The sequence below is a fragment of the Nerophis lumbriciformis genome, linkage group LG29, assembly GCF_033978685.3.
Source record: "Nerophis lumbriciformis linkage group LG29, RoL_Nlum_v2.1, whole genome shotgun sequence".
NCBI lineage: Eukaryota > Metazoa > Chordata > Actinopteri > Syngnathiformes > Syngnathidae > Nerophis > Nerophis lumbriciformis.
Window position 1 is genome coordinate 23239297 of NC_084576.2, and position 18197 is coordinate 23257493.

At 48.1% G+C, this 18197-nt stretch overlaps 2 protein-coding genes across 4 annotated transcripts in view; one reads left to right on the forward strand and one right to left on the reverse strand.

Moving 5' to 3' along the window:
* Positions 1-16878, forward strand: part of afg3l1 (AFG3-like AAA ATPase 1) — a 28951-nt gene extending 12073 nt beyond the window's left edge. The window contains exons 6-16 of the mRNA XM_061924718.2: positions 314-438; positions 4153-4423; positions 4484-4621; positions 4687-4840; positions 4904-5011; positions 5069-5194; positions 9134-9244; positions 9304-9419; positions 9487-9687; positions 16372-16566; positions 16631-16878. Of these exons, the coding sequence (XP_061780702.1) occupies positions 314-438; positions 4153-4423; positions 4484-4621; positions 4687-4840; positions 4904-5011; positions 5069-5194; positions 9134-9244; positions 9304-9419; positions 9487-9687; positions 16372-16566; positions 16631-16873 (1788 nt within the window). The 3' untranslated portion in view covers positions 16874-16878. The remainder of the gene's footprint in view (positions 1-313; positions 439-4152; positions 4424-4483; positions 4622-4686; positions 4841-4903; positions 5012-5068; positions 5195-9133; positions 9245-9303; positions 9420-9486; positions 9688-16371; positions 16567-16630) is intronic.
* Positions 16879-17148: 270 nt separating this feature from the next.
* Positions 17149-18197, reverse strand: part of LOC133572062 (voltage-dependent calcium channel subunit alpha-2/delta-4-like) — a 70414-nt gene continuing 69365 nt past the window's right edge. For all 3 annotated transcript variants that reach the window (XM_061924717.1, XM_061924716.1, XM_061924715.1), the window contains 3 exons: positions 17674-17794; positions 17517-17594; positions 17149-17459 (listed from right to left, as the gene is read on the reverse strand). In XM_061924717.1, the coding sequence (XP_061780701.1) occupies positions 17358-17459; positions 17517-17594; positions 17674-17794 (301 nt within the window). In that variant the 3' untranslated portion in view covers positions 17149-17357. The remainder of the gene's footprint in view (positions 17460-17516; positions 17595-17673; positions 17795-18197) is intronic.

Here is an 18197-nt window from a genome sequence, read left to right on the forward strand (position 1 = left end):
CGCAGTAACTGAGGTACTGAATATAAAAAATAACGCGTTAGACTACTGGTTACCGCCGAAAATAACGGCGTTACAGTAACGCGCTAGTCCCAACACTGGTGTCGTATGACGTCGTTTAAATGACTTCCTGTCATGGTGTCATGTGACGTCGTTTAAATGACCTCCTGTCATGGTGTCATGTGACATCATCAAATTGACTTCCTGTTGCAGTGTCATGTGACATTGTTTAAGTGACGTCCGGTCTCGGTGTCATGTGACATCATAAAAGTGACTTCCTGTCGTGGTGTCACGTGACGTTGTGGTGTTTGTGCAGAGCTACATTTGGTTCAACATCGGCAGTGTGGACACGTTTGAGAGGAACTTGGAGACTGCTCATGTGGAACTGGGCATGGAGTCCACTCACCGCCCTGCTGTGGTCTACAGCTCAAAGACTGACGGGTCAGTCACACACTCTACTAATATACATACTATCCATCTAAATACTGATACTATACATCTAAATATTAATATTTAGATGTATGCTACTGATATGTAGAGTATTGATATTTATATATAAATACCGATACTGTGTCTAAATATTAACACTGTCTAAATGTCATACATCTAAATACTGATATCTTATCTAAATATTGATAATTGTGATAACATGTGTTTGAATCAAATATATCAAAAGTTACCTTGTTTTCTGCTATGAAGTATGCATAAATATTGACATCATTTCTTGATGTGGTGAGATATCATCTCTGTTTGACACATTTGTCCACCATCTTTCTTTCACTTTTTCATCAGCACGAAACCTTCTTTGGGCACTTTGCTCTCTTTCTTCCTCTTCTCTCAGCCAACTCTCTCCTCAACCTGCTGTCTCCACACACTCAACGTTTCTTTCTCTCTATCTCTCTGTTCCTTTTATCTCTCTTTCTTTCATTCTCTCTCACTCTTTCCTTATTGCTCTCATTCTTTTTTTTACCTCTTTCACTTGTTCTTTTTCTTTACCTCTCCCTTTCTTTCTTAGTCTATTTCTCTCTCTCATACTTTTTCTTTCTTTCTGTTTTTCTGCTTTCTTTACTTTATTCTTTTGCTCTCTTTTCTCTTTCTTTATCTCTCACTCATTCTCTCTCTTTTCCCTCTTTCTTAAAGCTATCACTTTTTCTTTACCTCTCTCTCTCTCTCCTTATCTTTCTATTTCTTCTCCCTCTCTACGTCTCTCAGACACACAGTGCACCTCCTCTCCATCTTCTATTGATGTTACTTACAAATATTTGCATGTATTATCTACATTCTCGGTTGGTAGAGCAGCTGTGTCAGTAACTTGAGGGAACCAGGTTCGATCCCTGTGTCTGCCATCCTAGTCACTGCCGTTGTGTCCATGGGCAAGACACTCCACCCACCTGCTCCCAGTGCCCCCCCCCACACTGCTTTACATCATGGCTTTCACTATGTAAAGTGCTTTGAGTCTCTAGAGAAAAGTGCTATATAAATATCATTCACTTACTTTTACATGACTTTTTCCTATATTGCAATCTCAAAAATAAGAAAATAATTCCATCATAAAATATTACACAGTTTCAAATTGTATTGACTTATAAAACATTGTTCTTGTGTTCTCTTCATTAACTACAAGCGAACTCACACAATGTTCAACTTGAAAGTATCCTTATCAGTATCAACGATACTGGATCTACTTGATATCACGTCATACCAACAGTTGTACACTGCCTCAATTCTACTTTGTGTGTGTGTCCATGTTTGTGTGTTAATGTGTGTGTGGGTGTCCCTGTTTGTCCATTTTTGTGTGTCCATTTCTGTGTGGATCCGTGTTTGTATGTGTGTGTGTGTGTGTGTGTCCGTGTTTGTGTGAATGTGTGTGTGTGTGTGTGTCCACGTTTGTATGTGTCCATGTTTGTTTCTGTGTTTGTGTGTCAATGTTTGTGTATGCGTGTACGTGTGTGTCCATGTTTGAGAGTGTGGTTGTGTGTCCATGTTTGTGTGTCCGTGTTTGTGTGTGTGTCCACGTTTGTATGTGTCCATGTTTGTTTCTGTGTTTGTGTGTGTACGTGCGTGTCCATGTTTGAGTGTGTGGTTGTGTGTCCATGTTAGTGTGTGGGTGTCCATGTTTTAATGTGTGTCCATGTTTGTGTGTCCCATGTTAGTGTGTGTCCATGTTTGTGTGTGGGTGTCCCTGTTTCAATGTGTGTGTCCATGTTTGTGTTTGTGTCCATTTGTTTATGTCCGTGTGTGTGTTTGTGATTCCATTTTTGTAAGTGTTCTTGTTTGTGTGTCCGTGTATGTCTGTTTGTGTCCATGTGTGTGTCCATGTTTGTGTCCATTTTTTTGTGTGTCCCATGTGTGTGTGTCCGTGTGTGTTAGTTTGTGTGTGTCCCCATGTTTGTGTTTGTGTGTGTTCGTGTTTGTGTGTGTCTGTGTTTGTGTGAATGTGTGTGTGTGTGTCCACGTTTGTATGTGTCCATGTTTGTTTCTGTGTTTGTGTGTCCATGTTTGTGTGTGTGTGTGTACGTGTGTGTCCATGTTTGAGTGTGTGGTTGTGTGTCCATGTTTGTGTGTGTGTACGTGTGTGTCCATGTTTGAGTGTGTGGTTGTGTGTCCATGTTTGTGTGTGTGTACGTGTGTGTCCATGTTTGTGTGTGTGTGTACGTGTGTATCCATGTTTGAGTGTGTGGTTGTGTGTCCATGTTTGAGTGTGTGTTTGTGTGTCCGTGTTTATGTGAATGTGTCCGTGTGTGTGTCCACGTTTGTATGTGTCCATGTTTGTTTGTGTGTCAATGTTTGTGTGTGTGTGTGTACGTGTGTGTCCATGTTTGAGTGTGTGGTTGTGTGTCCAAGTTTGTGTGTGTGTCCATGTTTGTGTGTGTGTGTACGTGTGTATCCATGTTTGAGTGTGTGGTTGTGTGTCCATGTTTGAGTGTGTTTGTGTTTGTGTGAATGTGTCCGTGTGTGTGTCCACGTTTGTATGTGTCCATGTTTGTTTGTGTGTCAATGTTTGTGTGTGTGTGTACGTGTGTGTCCATGTTTGAGTGTGTGGTTGTGTGTCCATGTTTGAGTGTGTGGTTGTGTGTCCATGTTAGTGTGTGTCCATGTTTTAATGTGTGTGTCCATGTTTGTGTGTCCCATGTTTGTGTGTCCTGTGTTTGTGTGTCCATGTTTGTGTGTGTGTGTGTGTGTCCATTTGTTTATGTCCGTGTGTGTGTTTGTGATTCCATTTTTGTAAGTGTTCTTGTTTGTGTATGTCTGTTTGTGTTCATGTGTGTGTCCATTTTTTGTGTGTCCCATGTGTGTGTGTTCGTGTTTGTGTGTCTGTGTTTGTGTGAATGTGTCTGTGTGTGTGTGTGTGTGTGTGTGGCCACGTTTGTATGTGTCCATGTTTGTTTCTGTGTTTGTGTGCGTGTGTGTACGTGTGTGTCCATGTTTGAGTGTGTGGTTGTATGTCCATGTTTGAGTGTATGTTTGTGTGTCCGTGTTTGTGTGAATGTGTCCGTGTGTGTGTGTGTGTCCACGTTTGTATGTGTCCATGTTTGTTTCTGTGTGTGTCCATGTTTGAGTCTATTTATGTGTCCAAATTTGTGAGTGTGTCCACGTTTGTATGTGTCCATGTTTGTTTCTGTGTTTGTGTGTTCATATTTGTGTGTGTGTGTGTGTACGCGTGTGTCCATGTTTGTGTGTGTGTACGTGTGTATCCATGTTTGAGTCTGTTTGTGTGTCCATGTTAGTATGTGTCCATGTTTTAAAGTGTGTCCATGTTTGTGTCTGTCTGTTTGTGTGTGTGTGTGTCCATTTGTTTGTCCGTGTGTGTATGTGTGTGTTTGTGATTCCATTTTTGTAAGTGTCTGTGTTTGTGTGTGGGTGTCCATGTTTTAAAGTTTGTGTCTGTCTGTTTGTGTGTGTGTGTGTGTGTCCATTTGTTTATGTCCGTGTGTGTATGTGTGTGTTTGTGATTCCATTTTTGTAAGTGTCCGTGTTTGTATGTGGGTGTCCATGTTTTAAAGTTTGTGTCTGTCTGTTTGTGTGTGTGTGTGTCCATTTGTTTATGTCCGTGTGTGTGTTTGTGATTCCATTTTTGTAAGTGTCCGTGTTTGCGTCTGTTTGTCCATTTGTGCGTCCATTTTTTTGTGTAAATGTTTTTGTGTGTGTGCGCAGCCCTTTCTTCGTGAGCATTATTCCCACGCTGCTCATCGTCGGCTTCCTGCTCTACAACCTGCGGCGAGGGCCCATGGGGGCGGGGCTTGGCGGCGGCAAGGGCGGGCCCTTCAGCATGAGCGAGTCGACGGCCAAGATGATGAAGGACAACATCGATGTGAAGTTCAAGGACGTGGCGGGCTGCGAGGAGGCCAAGCTGGAGATCCTGGAGTTCGTCAACTTCCTGAAGAACCCTCAGCAGTACCAGGACCTCGGCGCCAAGATCCCAAAGGTGACCAGGAGCACGCGGCGGCGGCGGCCGTCCCGCTAAACGTGTCCCTGTCTCTCCAAGGGAGCCGTGCTTTCCGGACCTCCCGGCACCGGCAAGACCCTCCTGGCTAAAGCCACCGCGGGCGAAGCCAACGTTCCTTTCATCACCGTCAACGGCTCCGAGTTCCTGGAGATGTTTGTGGGCGTGGGTCCCGCCAGGGTGAGCATCAAGGTGGCGGACGTGCGGCGCCAGCTCGGGTCCTGATGGCGCTCTGTCCCCCGCAGGTGAGGGACATGTTCGACATGGCCAGGAATAACGCGCCCTGCATCCTCTTCATCGACGAGATCGACGCCGTGGGCCGCAAGCGAGGAGGCGGGAACTTTGGCGGTCAGAGCGAGCAGGAGAACACGCTCAACCAGCTGCTGGTGGAGATGGACGGTGAGATCCTCAACACGCCAAGTCCTCCTCACGCTCTCGTGGAACCTCTCCTGTGACCCGCAGGCTTCAACACGGCCACCAACGTGGTGGTTCTGGCCGGGACCAACAGACCCGACATCCTGGACCCCGCCCTCATGAGACCGGGACGCTTTGATAGGCAGATCTACATCGGTAGGTGATTCACTGTCACTTCCTGTCACATGACGCCTCATTCTTGGCCGCCCTCAGGTCCGCCGGACATCAAAGGCCGGGCGTCCATCTTTAAAGTCCACCTGCGGCCCATCAAGCTGGACCCCAACATCGACAAGGACACCCTGGCCAGGAAGATGGCCGCCGCCACTCCGGGATTCACTGGTACGTTGCAGATAATATACGTTGTATACATTTTGACATATTTAATGCATACCTGCCAACTACTCCGGTTTTCCCGTAATTAGTACGGTTTTCATCAACGGTTGCAGTGATAAAAAATACGGTTTTTCATTAATTAAAAAAACAATTTTTTAAAAAGTTTTATTCACGAAATCGCGTAACAACAATGACAATCGACACTGCTTCCCGTAACTTCCTATCGAGCCATTCCTAATGCCATGCGCGAGGCTATTTATAGCACCGCTGCCAAGCACGAGGCCATTGTTTCCAAACGAGCGAACAATCATGGAATCAGCCGGAGAAAAATCGCAAACGAGTCTTAAACCGAAAAGAAAACTGCAGTCATTCCGTGAAGAATATTCAAAAGCCTATCCGGTAATAATTATCCGTTCCAAAAAGGGTGAAAACTACGCGAATTGCACCTTGTGCAGACAAGATTTTTCGATCGGACACGGAGGAATTAGCGATGTAAAAGACCACGTTGGGACAAAAGAACACAAGTCTAATGCCGTTGCTAGCGATACAAGTGGAAAACTTTCAACGTTTTTCGGATTTTAGCCACAAAAAGGTAATGACACCAATGTTATTTATTGGAATTGTTTAGTACTGTTATACTGTTAAAAGTGTTTATACTATTTATGCTTTCAAGTCCAAGTTGAAGAAATTGTGTTAAATGTTGACAGCATAACTACCAAAATACAGAAGTATGTCCTTAATATTTTTGCAGTGCTATTTCTGTTGAAAAGTTAAAATGATTACATTAGAGATGTGATGTGCCACTTTTCAAGTGTCTGATGGCTTAAATTAATTTTCATTAATTTTTCATATTTTGAATTCTTTTGAAAGGCTTACAAAAACTACATTTGAATTGTAATTCCATGCTATTGACAGGACTATTAATTTTAATGAAGTTAGCTTACCATGTTTACAGTATGATAATTGTGATAGAAATGTGAATTTTAGGCACAGAATATTTTTACAATTGAACAAGGCAGTAGATTATACAAGCTTGGACAGAAAGTTAATAATGACATGGAATGGAATTGTTTAGTACTGTTTTACCATTTGTTTACTGTAAAAAGTGTTTATACTGTTTATACTTTCAATTAACAAATTGAAGTCTTGTGAAAGGTTGACAGGATAACTGGCATTAACTGTCAAAATAATTTCAAACTATTGAAGTTAGCTTACAGAATAAACATGTCAATCAACCCATATGATTTTTGCTGTAATATTTTTGTTTTGAAAAGTCACTGTGACTGATAGAAAAGTGATGGTTTTAGTCCTGGACCTACCGGGGCCTGCGGCCCCTGGACCCTAGCTACTAGGTTTTTCTGATTTCAAAAGTTGGCAGGTATGTTAATGTGTTTACAGTCACAGCCACCTCCATGCAAATGTCCCTAGGGATAACTGCTGATGTAGCATTCTTTGCAACTAGAGATGTCCGATAACGGCTTTTTTTGCCGATATCCGATATTGTCCAACTCTTAATTACCGATTCCGATATCAACCGATACCGATATAAACAGTTGTGGAATTAACACATTATTATGCCTGATTTTGTTGTGATGCCCAGCTGGATTTCCAAAATAAATCAACTCAAGTTATGGAAAAAAAAATGCCAATATGGCACTGCCATATTTATTATTGAAGTCACAAAGTGCATTATTTTTTTTAACATGCCTCAAAACAGCAGCTTGGAATTTGGGACATAACATGAGGAAGTAGGGGGGGGTGTATATTGTAGCGTCCCGGAAGAGTCAGTGCTGCAAGGGGTTTCTGGGTATTTGTTCTGTTGTGTTTATGTTGTGTTACGGTGCGGATGTTCTCCCGAAATGTGTTTGTCATTCTTGTTTGGTGTGGGTTCACAGTGTGGCGCATATTTGTAACAGTGTTAAAGTTGTTTATACGGCCACCCTCAGTGTGACCTGTATGGCTGTTGACCAAGTATGTTTGCTTTCACTTGTGTGTGTGAAAAGCCGTAGATGTTATGTGACTGGGCCGGCACGCAAAGGCAGTGCCTTTAAGGTTTATTGGCGCTCTGTACTTCTCCCTACGTCCGTGTACACAGCGGCGTTTTAAAAAGTCATAAATTCTACTTTTTGAAACTGATACGGATAATGTCCGATATTACATTTTAAAGCATATTATCGGACATCTCAATTTGCACCACAATTGATCTTAAAACCATCAAACTACTGAAGTTCATATTGAAGCCAAACATTTCCCACAAATGTATGAAATGTAAAAAAACATTTCTTCATTTGTACTTTTGCTCAGTTATGGTGCTGAGGTCACTTCTTTGGCATTGGACTTTGAAACTGCCTTCAAAACAAAACCTTATTGGCTTGTTAACGTGCAGCTATTGAACTTTTTTCAATTTTTCAATCAACCATAGCTCTCTTGTACCGGCAGCACTCATGCATCTCCAGACCGTGGCACTCCCACCTCCATGTTTGACAGTAAACAAGACACGCGTGTCTTCGTACTCCACACCTGGTTGCCAGCACACAGGCTTTCCCCACAGCAATGCTGGCGGCACTCATGCATCTGCTTTACAAACATAAACGCCAGCAGCTTTCATGTGTATTTTAGAAACAAACGCAGCAGAAATGCTTGCAACACTCATACATTTATTTTACAAACGCAAGCACGGCAGCAATTCTAGCAGCACTCGTACGTGTATTTTATAAACAAGCATTGTAGAAATGCTGGCGGCACTCATACGTGCATTTTACAAACACGAGCGCCACAGTAATTCTAGCAGTACATATGTCTATTTTACAAATGCAAGCGCCACAGCAATGTTGGCATCACTCATACGTGTGTTTTGTAAAGAAGCAATGCAGCACTCATACGTGTGTTTTGTAAAGAAGCAATGCAGCACTCATACGTGTGTTTTGTAAAGAAGCAATGCAGCACTCATACCTGTGTTTTGTAAAGAAGCGCTGCAGCACTCATACCTGTGTTTTGTAAAGAAGCAATGCAGCACTCATACGTGTGTTTTGTAAAGAAGCAATGCAGCACTCATACGTGTGTTTTGTAAAGAAGCAATGCAGCACTCATATGTGTGTTTTGTAAAGAAGCAATGCAGCACTCATACCTGTGTTTTGTAAAGAAGCAATGCAGCACTCATACGTGTGTTTTGTAAAGAAGCAATGCAGCACTCATACGTGTGTTTTGTAAAGAAGCAATGCAGCACTCATACGTGTGTTTTGTAAAGAAGCAATGCAGCACTCATACGTGTGTTTTGTAAAGAAGCAATGCAGCACTCATACGTGTGTTTTGTAAAGAAGCAATGCAGCACTCATACCTGTGTTTTGTAAAGAAGCAATGCAGCACTTATACGTGTGTTTTGTAAAGAAGCAATGCAGCACTCATACGTGTGTTTTGTAAAGAAGCAATGCAGCACTCATACGTGTGTTTTGTAAAGAAGCAATGCAGCACTCATACGTGTGTTTTGTAAAGAAGCAATGCAGCACTCATACGTGTGTTTTGTAAAGAAGCAATGCAGCACTCATACCTGCGTTTTGTAAAGAAGCAATGCAGCACTCATACGTGTGTTTTGTAAAGAAGCAATGCAGCACTCATACGTGTGTTTTGTAAAGAAGCAATGCAGCACTCATACGTGTGTTTTGTAAAGAAGCAATGCAGCACTCATACGTGTGTTTTGTAAAGAAGCAATGCAGCACTCATACGTGTGTTTTGTAAAGAAGCGCTGCAGCACTCATACGTGTGTTTTAAGAACAAATGTTGCAGCAATGCTGGCAGCACTCATGCTTGTATTTTACACGGCAATAACACTCATACAGCAATCTCCTGGCAGTTAAGTAGAGGCAAGTTAGTGAAGTATTAATATATGAGTATTAATATTAAAGAAGTGTATGGTTGTTGCTGAGTGTTTGTGTGCACCACCCAAAGGGGCGGACATCGCCAACGTGTGCAACGAGGCGGCGCTGATCGCAGCACGACACCTGAACCCGCACGTCAGCCACAAGCACTTTGAGGCGGCCATCGACCGCGTCATCGGAGGTGAGTCGCCGAGCGGCGGTTTCCGCGGGTCGGCCGTGACGCCTGACTTCCTGCCACAGGTCTGGAGAAGAAGACCCAGGTGCTGCAGCCCGCGGAGAAGAAGACGGTGGCGTACCACGAAGCGGGCCACGCCATCGTGGGCTGGTTCCTGCAGCACGCCGACCCGCTGCTCAAGGTGGGTACGCGCACTCGCACGCTTGAGCAAAGGGGCGGGGCTCTGACGGACGCACTTGTGCTTTCAGGTGTCGATCATCCCGCGGGGCAAAGGTCTGGGTTACGCCCAGTACTTGCCCAGAGAGCAGTACTTGTACAGCCGCGAGCAGCTCTTTGACAGGATGTGCATGATGCTTGGCGGCCGCGTGGCCGAGCACGTCTTCTTCGACCGCATCACCACCGGCGCCCAGGACGACCTCAAGAAGGTGACGCAGTCCGCCTACGCACAGGTACGTGCACGCCCACATGCTCACCCACATTTCCCCTCCATGCTCCCCCCCATGGTGCCCAGAAGTGTGCCTATATGGCACCCACATGTTCACCCCCTATGGCCACCCCATGTTGCCTACATGGTGCCCACATAGTCGTCCGAATAGTGCCTACATGCTCCCCCCAAGTTGCCCACATAATCGTCTCATGGTGCCTATAAAGAGCCAACATGCTCTCCCGCTATGCCAACCCTATGGTGCCCACAGGGTCATCCCATGATTCCCCAATGGCGCCCACATGGTTGTCCCCATGCTCCCGCCATTGTGCATATATGGCGCCCACATGCTCTTCCCCCATTCACCCCCATGGTGCTCACATAGTTGTTCCCATGGTGCCCACATGCTTCCCCCATGTTGCCCACATAGTTGTTCCCATGGTGCCCACATGCGTCACCCATGGTACCCACATAGTTGTTCCCATGGTGCCCACATGCTTCCCCCATGGTGCCCACATAGTTGTTCCCATGGTGCCCACATAGTTGTTCCCATAGTGCCCACATGCTGCCCCCATAGTTGTTCCGATGGTGCCCACATAGTTGTTCCCATGGTGCCCACATGCTGCCCCCATGGTGCCCACATAGTTGTTCCCATGGTGCCCACATGCTGCCCCCATGGTGCCCACATAGTTGTTCCCATGGTGCCCACATAGTTGTTCCCATAGTGCCCACATGCTGCCCCCATGGTGCCCACATAGTTGTTCCCATGGTGCCCACATAGTTGTTCCCATAGTGCCCACATGCTTCCCCCATGTTGCCCACATAGTTGTTCCGATGGTGCCCACATAGTTGTTCCCATGGTGCCCACATGCTTCCCCCATGGTGCCCACATAGTTGTTCCCATGGTGCCCACATAGTTGTTCCCATAGTGCCCACATGCTACCCCCCATGGTGCCCACATAGTTGTTCCCATGGTGCCCACATAGTTGTTCCCATAGTGCCCACATGCTTCCCCCATGGTGCCCACATAGTTGTTTCCATGGTGCCCACATAGTTGTTCCCATAGTGCCCACATGCTTCCCCCATGGTGCCCACATAGTTGTTCCCATAGTGCCCACATGCTTCCCCCATGGTGCCCACATAGTTGTTCCCATGGTGCCCACATAGTTGTTCCCATAGTGCCCACATGCTTCCCCCATGTTGCCCACATAGTTGTTCCCATGGTGCCCACAAGCTTCCCCCATGGTGCCCACATAGTTGTTCCCATGGTGCCCACATGCTTCGCCAATGGTGCCCACATAGTTGTTCCCATGGTGCCCACATAGATGTTGCCATGGTGCCCACATAGTTGTTCCCATGGTGCCCACATAGTTGTTCCCATGGTGCCCACATAGTTGTTCCCATAATGCCCACATGCTTCCCCCATGGTACCCACATAGTTGTTCCCATGGTGCCCACATGCTTCCCCCATGGTACCCACATAGTTGTTCCCATGGTGCCAACATACCTGCCAACTTTTGAAATCAGAAAAACCTAGTAGCCAGGGTCCAGGGGCCTGGTGGGGGGTTCAGGGGGGCAAAGCCCCCCGACACAAAATGATTATTAGCATTCAGACAGGTTAAAATGTTGCTAAAACCATCACTTTTCTATCAGTCACAGTGACTTTTCCACTTGTATCGCTAGCAACGGCATTAGACTTGTGTTTTTTTGTCCCAACATGGTCTTTTACATCGCTAATTCCTCCGTGTCCGATCGAAAAATCTTGTCTGCACAAGGTGCAATTCGCGTAGTTTTCACCCTTTTTGGAACGGATAATTATTACCGGATAGGCTTTTGAATATTCTTCACTGAATGACTGCAGTTTTCTTTTTGGTTTAAGACTCGTTTGCGATTTTTCTCCGGCTGATTCCATGATCGTTCGCCCGTTTGGAAACAATGGCAACAGGTGCCTCGTGCTTGGCAGCGGTGCTATAAATAGCCTCGCGCATGGCATTAGGAATGGCTCGATAGGAAGTTACGGGAAGCAGTGTCGATTGTCATTGTTACGCGATTTCGTGAATAAAACTTTTAAAAACATTTTTTTTTTTAAATTAATGAAAAACCATATTTTTTATCACTGCAACCGTAACCCGTAATAGGTTGATGAAAACCGTACTAATTACGGGAAAACCGGAGTAGTTGGCAGGTATGTGCCAACATGCTACCCCCATGGTGCCCACATAGTTGTTCCCATGGTGCCCACATAGTTGTTCCCATGGTGCCCACATGCTTCGCCAATGGTGCCCACATAGTTGTTCCCATGGTGCCCACATGCTTCGCCAATGGTGCCCACATAGTTGTTCCCATGGTGCCCACATAGTTGTTCCCATGGTGCCCACATAGATGTTGCCATGGTGCCCACATAGTTGTTCCCATAATGCCCACATGCTTCCCCCATGGTACCCACATGCTTCCCCCACGGTACCCACATAGTTGTTCCCATGGTGCCCACATAGTTGTTCCCATGGTGCCCACGTGCTTCCCCCATGGTGCCCACATAGTTGTTCCCATGGTGCCCACATAGATGTTCCCATGGTGCCCACATAGTTGTTCCCATGGTGCCCACATGCTTCGCCAATGGTGCCCACATAGTTGTTCCCATGGTGCCCACATGCTTCGCCAATGGTGCCCACATAGTTGTTCCCATGGTGCCCACATGCTTCGCCAATGGTGCCCACATAGTTGTTCCCATGGTGCCCACATGCTTCGCCAATGGTGCCCACATAGTTGTTCCCATGGTGCCCACATAGATGTTGCCATGGTGCCCACATAGTTGTTCCCATAATGCCCACATGCTTCCCCCACGGTACCCACATAGTTGTTCCCATGGTGCCCACATGCTTCCCCCATGGTGCCCACATAGTTGTTCCCATGGTGCCCACGTGCCTCCCCCATGGTGCCCACATAGTTGTTCCCATGGTGCCCACATAGTTGTTCCCATAGTGCCCACATGCTTCCCCCATGTTGCCCACATAGTTGTTCCGATGGTGCCTACATAGTTGTTCCCATGGTGCCCACATGCTTCCCCCATGGTGCCCACATAGTTGTTCCCATAGTGCCCACATGCTTCCCCCATGTTGCCCACATAGTTGTTCCCATGGTGCCCACATGCTTCCCCCATGGTGCCCACATAGTTGTTCCCATAGTGCCCACATGCTTCCCCCATGGTGCCCACATGCTTCCCCCATGGTGCCCACATAGTTGTTCCCATGGTGCCCACATGCTTCGCCAATGGTGCCCACATAGTTGTTCCCATGGTGCCCACATAGTTGTTCCCATGGTGCCCACATAGTTGTTCCCATGGTGCCCACATAGATGTTGCCATGGTGCCCACATAGTTGTTCCCATGGTGCCCACATAGTTGTTCCCATAATGCCCACATGCTTCCCCCATGGTACCCACATAGTTGTTCCCATGGTGCCCACATGCTTCCCCCATGGTGCCCACATAGTTGTTCCCATGGTGCCCACATGCTTCCCCCATGGTGCCCACATAGTTGTTCCCATGGTGCCCACATAGTTGTTCCCATGGTGCCCACATGCTTCGCCAATGGTGCCCACATAGTTGTTCCCATGGTGCCCACATAGTTGTTGCCATGGTACCCACATAGTTGTTCCCATGGTGCCCACATGCTTCCCCCATGGTGCCCACATAGTTGTTCCCATGGTGCCCACATAGTTGTTCCCATGGTGCCCACATAGTTGTTCCCATGGTACCCACATAGTTGTTCCCATGGTGCCCACATAGTTGTTCCCATGGTGCCCACATGCTTCCCCCATGGTGCCCACATAGTTGTTCCCATGGTGCCCACATGCTTCGCCAATGGTGCCCACATAGTTGTTCCCATGGTGCCCACATAGTTGTTCCCATGGTGCCCACATAGTTGATCCCATGGTGCCCACATAGATGTTGCCATGGTGCCCACATAGTTGTTCCCATGGTGCCCACATGCTTCCCCCATGGTGCCCACATAGTTGTTCCCATGGTGCCCACATGCTTCCCCCATGTTGCCCACATAGTTGTTCCGATGGTGCCCACATAGTTGTTCCCATGGTGCCCACATGCTTCCCCCATGGTGCCCACATAGTTGTTCCCATGGTGCCCACATGCTTCGCCAATGGTGCCCACATAGTTGTTCCCATGGTGCCCACATAGTTGTTCCCATGGTGCCCACATAGATGTTGCCAAGGTGCCCACATAGTTGTTCCCATGGTGCCCACATAGTTGTTCCCATAATGCCCACATGCTTCCCCCATGGTACCCACATAGTGGTTCCCATGGTGCCCACATGCTTCCCCCATGGTGCCCACATAGTTGTTCCCATGGTGCCCACATAGTTGTTCCCATGGTGCCCACATAGTTGTTCCCATGGTGCCCACATGCTTCGCCAATGGTGCCCACATAGTTGTTCCCATGGTGCCCACATAGTTGTTCCCATGGTGCCCACATAGATGTTGCCATGGTGCCCACATAGTTGTTCCCATAATTCCCCCATTCTCCCCCCATGGTACCCACATAGTTGTTCCCATGGTGCCCACATGCTGCCCCCATGGTGCCCACATGCTTCCCCCATGGTGCCCACATAGTTGTTCCCATGGTGCCCACATGCTTCCCCCATGTTGCCCACATAGTTGTTCCGATGGTGCCCACATAGTTATTCCCATGGTGGCCACATGCTTCCCCCAAGGTGTCCAGATGGTGCCTACATGTTCGTCCCATGGTGCCTTTAGAGCGCCCACATGCTTCTCTGATGGTGTCTATATGGCGCCCACCCTCCATGCCACCCCTATGGTTCCCACATGCTCTCCCATAGCGCCCACATGGTCGTCCCATGATGCCCCAATGGTGTCTATATGGCGCCCCACCCTCCATGCCACCCCTATGGTGCTCACATGCTCTCTCCCTATGCCTCCCTTATGGTCCTTCTCATGGCGCCCACATGGTTGTCCCCATGCCACCCACATGCTCTCCCACTATGCCTCCCCCATGGTGCCTACATGATTGTCCCCATGCTTCCCCATAGTGCATATATGGCACCCACATGCTCTTTCCCCATGGTACCCACATAGTAGTTCCCATGGTGGGCACATGTTTCCCCCAAGGTGTCCAGATGGTGCCCACATGTTCGTCCCATGGTGCCTTTAGAGCGCCCACATGCTTCTCCGATGGTGTCTATATGGCGCCCACCCTCCATGCCACTCCTATGGTGCCCACATGCTCTCTCCCTATGCCTCCCCTATGGTCCTCCCCATGGTACCCACAGGGTTGTCCCATGATGCCCCAATGGCACCCACATGGTTGTCCCCAAGCTGCCTTTATGGCGCCCACATGCTTCCTTGATAGTGTCTATATGGTGCCCACATTCTCTCCCTATGCCACCCCCATAGTCCCTCCCCGATTGTGCCCACATGCTCTCTCCCTATTGTGCCCACATGGTTATCCCATGATGCCCCAATGCTGCCCCCATGCTTCCCTGATGGTATCTATATGGCGCCCCACCCTCCATGCCACTCCTATGGCGCCCACATGCTTTCTCCCTATGCCTCCCCTATAGTCCTACCCATGATTCCCCAATGGTGCCCACATGGTTGTCCCCATGCCACCCACATGCTCTCCCAATATGGTCCCCCCATGGTGCCTACATGGTTGTCCCCATGCTCCCCCCCATAGTGCATATATGGCACCCACTTCCCCTTCCCAATGGCGCCCACATAGTAGTTCCCATGGTGGCCACATGGTCGTCCCATGGTGCCTTTTATAGCGCCCACATGCTTCCCCCAAGGTGCCCACATGGTCGTCCCATGGTGCCTTTTGTAGCGCCCACATGCTTCTCCGATGGTGTCTATATGGCGCCCACCCTCCATGCCACTCCTATGGTGCCCACATGCTCTCCCACAGCACCCACATGGTCGTCCCATGATGCCCCAATGGTGTCTATATGGCGCCCCACCCTCCATGCCACCCCTATGGTGCCCAAATGCTCTCTAACTATGCCTCCCCTATGGTCCTCCCCATGGCGCCCACATGGTTGTCCGCAAGCTGTCTTTATGGTGCCCACATGCTTCCCTGATAGTATCTATATGGTGCCCACATTCTCTCCATATGCCACCCCTATGGTCCCACCCCCATTGTGCCCACATGCTCTCTCCCTATGGTGCCCACATGGTCGTCCCATGATGCCCCAATGGTGTCTATATGACGCCCCACCCTCCATGCCACCCCTATGGTGCCCACATGCTCTCTCCCAATGCCTCCCTTATGGTCCATGGTACCCACAGGGTTGTTCCATGATGCCCCAATGGCGCCCACATGGTTGTCCCCAAGCTGCATTTATGCCGCCCACATGCTTCCCTGATAGTATCTATATGGTGCCCATATTCTCTTACCCCTATGGTCTTCCCCCCATTGTGCCCACATGGTCATACAATGAAGCCCCAATGGTGCCCCTATGCTTCTCCGATGGTGTCTATATGGCACCCCACCCTCCATGCCACTCCTATAGTGCCCACATGCTCTCTCCCTATGCCTCCCCTATGGTCCTCCCCATGGTACCCACAGGGTTGTCCCATGATGCCCCAATGGCACCCACATGCTTCCCTGATAGTGTCTATATGGTGCCCACATTCTCTCCCTATGCCCTATTTTTTTTTTACTGTCTTCCTTGCGGCAGGTGGTGCAGTTCGGCATGAGTGACAAGGTGGGCCAGGTGTCCTTCGACCTCCCCCGCCAGGGCGAGATGGTTCTGGAGAAGCCGTACAGCGAAGCCACGGCCGAGCTCATCGACCAGGAGGTGCGAGCGCTGGTGGACCGCGCCTACGAGCGCACGCTGCAGCTGATCCAGGACAAGAAGGACCTGGTGGAGCTGGTAGGTTCTAGAACCTTCTCTGCCAAACGGCGGGTTCAGGTAACGTGAGACCACGTCTTCTCAGGTGGGCAAGCGTCTGCTGGACAAGGAAGTCCTGCACAAGGCGGACATGTTGGAGCTGCTGGGACCGCGACCCTTCGAGGAGAAGTCCACGTACGAGGAGTTTGTGGAGGGCACAGGGAGCTTCGAGGAGGACACCAGTCTGCCTGAGGGGCTTAAAGACTGGAACCAGGAGAGGGGGGACGGTGGGGACGCTGACCCCGCCCCCGCTCCCCCACCCACCCAGGACAGACAACAGGCTGTATAGGAAACCCCAACAAGGACCTGAAGCCCGTGCAGTACCTCAGTCAGCCAGCTGCTATTCTATTTATTCACTCAAACTTTTTTAGCTCACTGATTTGTGTCAGAGTGAGACCTCCTGTGTCTCACAACAACTTCCATCATGTCACATGACCACATTTAGCCAGAATGTAACAGCTGCCATCTTTTTTTTTTTTTTTTTTTTTTTTGCTGAGAGGCTGAACCAGGACAGATTTTTATGACTACTTGTGAAAAAACTTATCTGACATGGAAATAAACAACTTTTATCAACGTTTTTGTTCTCTTGGATTTTCAGAATAAAAGTCTGGCAGCACAAAGCATGCTTTGGCTTAAAAGTACATTTTTCTTCTAAAAAGTCTTCAATAATTTAGCTACAATCACTTCACGGTCCAGCAGAGGGCGCCATGTTCCCCCTTTGGAAACTGCAAGCTGACTTGACAAAACTGTAACTTCCTGCTCGGTTGTCATGGTTACGTCAGGCAAAGGCGGGGCAAAGAGACCAGCAGAGAGGTGCAGAAAAGTGTGATTGACAGGTAGATGGTGGCCACGCCCCCACAGTCCTTTGCATTTTCCTGTTTGAAGAAAAGATCATTAAATGTAGCAGCGGAACAGATAAAAGGAGGACCCACCTTAGGGTGGTAGGCGTGGCACGACTCGGGACGCCGCCGCAACTTCTGCGACTTCATGCGGTTGCACTTCACCGTGGCGTTATGTTCAGGGGCGTTGAGGAAAAGTGGCCACTGTTGGCGAGTGAAGTGGTGCGTGCAGGAGGCCGTTCATTAAAAGGATATATTTTATCTCTTTGGGCTGAAGCGGGATGGGGCCGTACTGACGGGAGCAGTCGCAGTTGGCCTCCGTCACCACCAACGCCAGGTTGGAGTCAGGCACCTGCTGCACCACAAACATCCTACACACACACACACACACACACACAATAATGTGGGAATAGCGTATATCTTGACACATAAATATTCACTTCAGGGGGGCGTGAAAAAAAAAATTCCCTAGAAAAATCTAACTGAACAAGTTCCAAACTGATGTTTTTAAAAAATGTATTAATTTTTTCGTATATTATTTGATTTTTTTGTATTAAAAAAAAGGGGGGAGCTGTGATTTTTTTGGGGGGTGCGTAAGAGGCAAAAGCATGATGGTGTTTACCTTGACACATACAGAGAAACATTAACTGCAGGGGGAGGGGCGTGAAAACATTATTCCCCCTAACTTTGAGCAAGTTCCAAATAGCCACTTTAATGCAATGCTTCTCAAATATTAGGGCGGGCCAAGGAGATGTCAGGAGAAAGGGGGGGCGT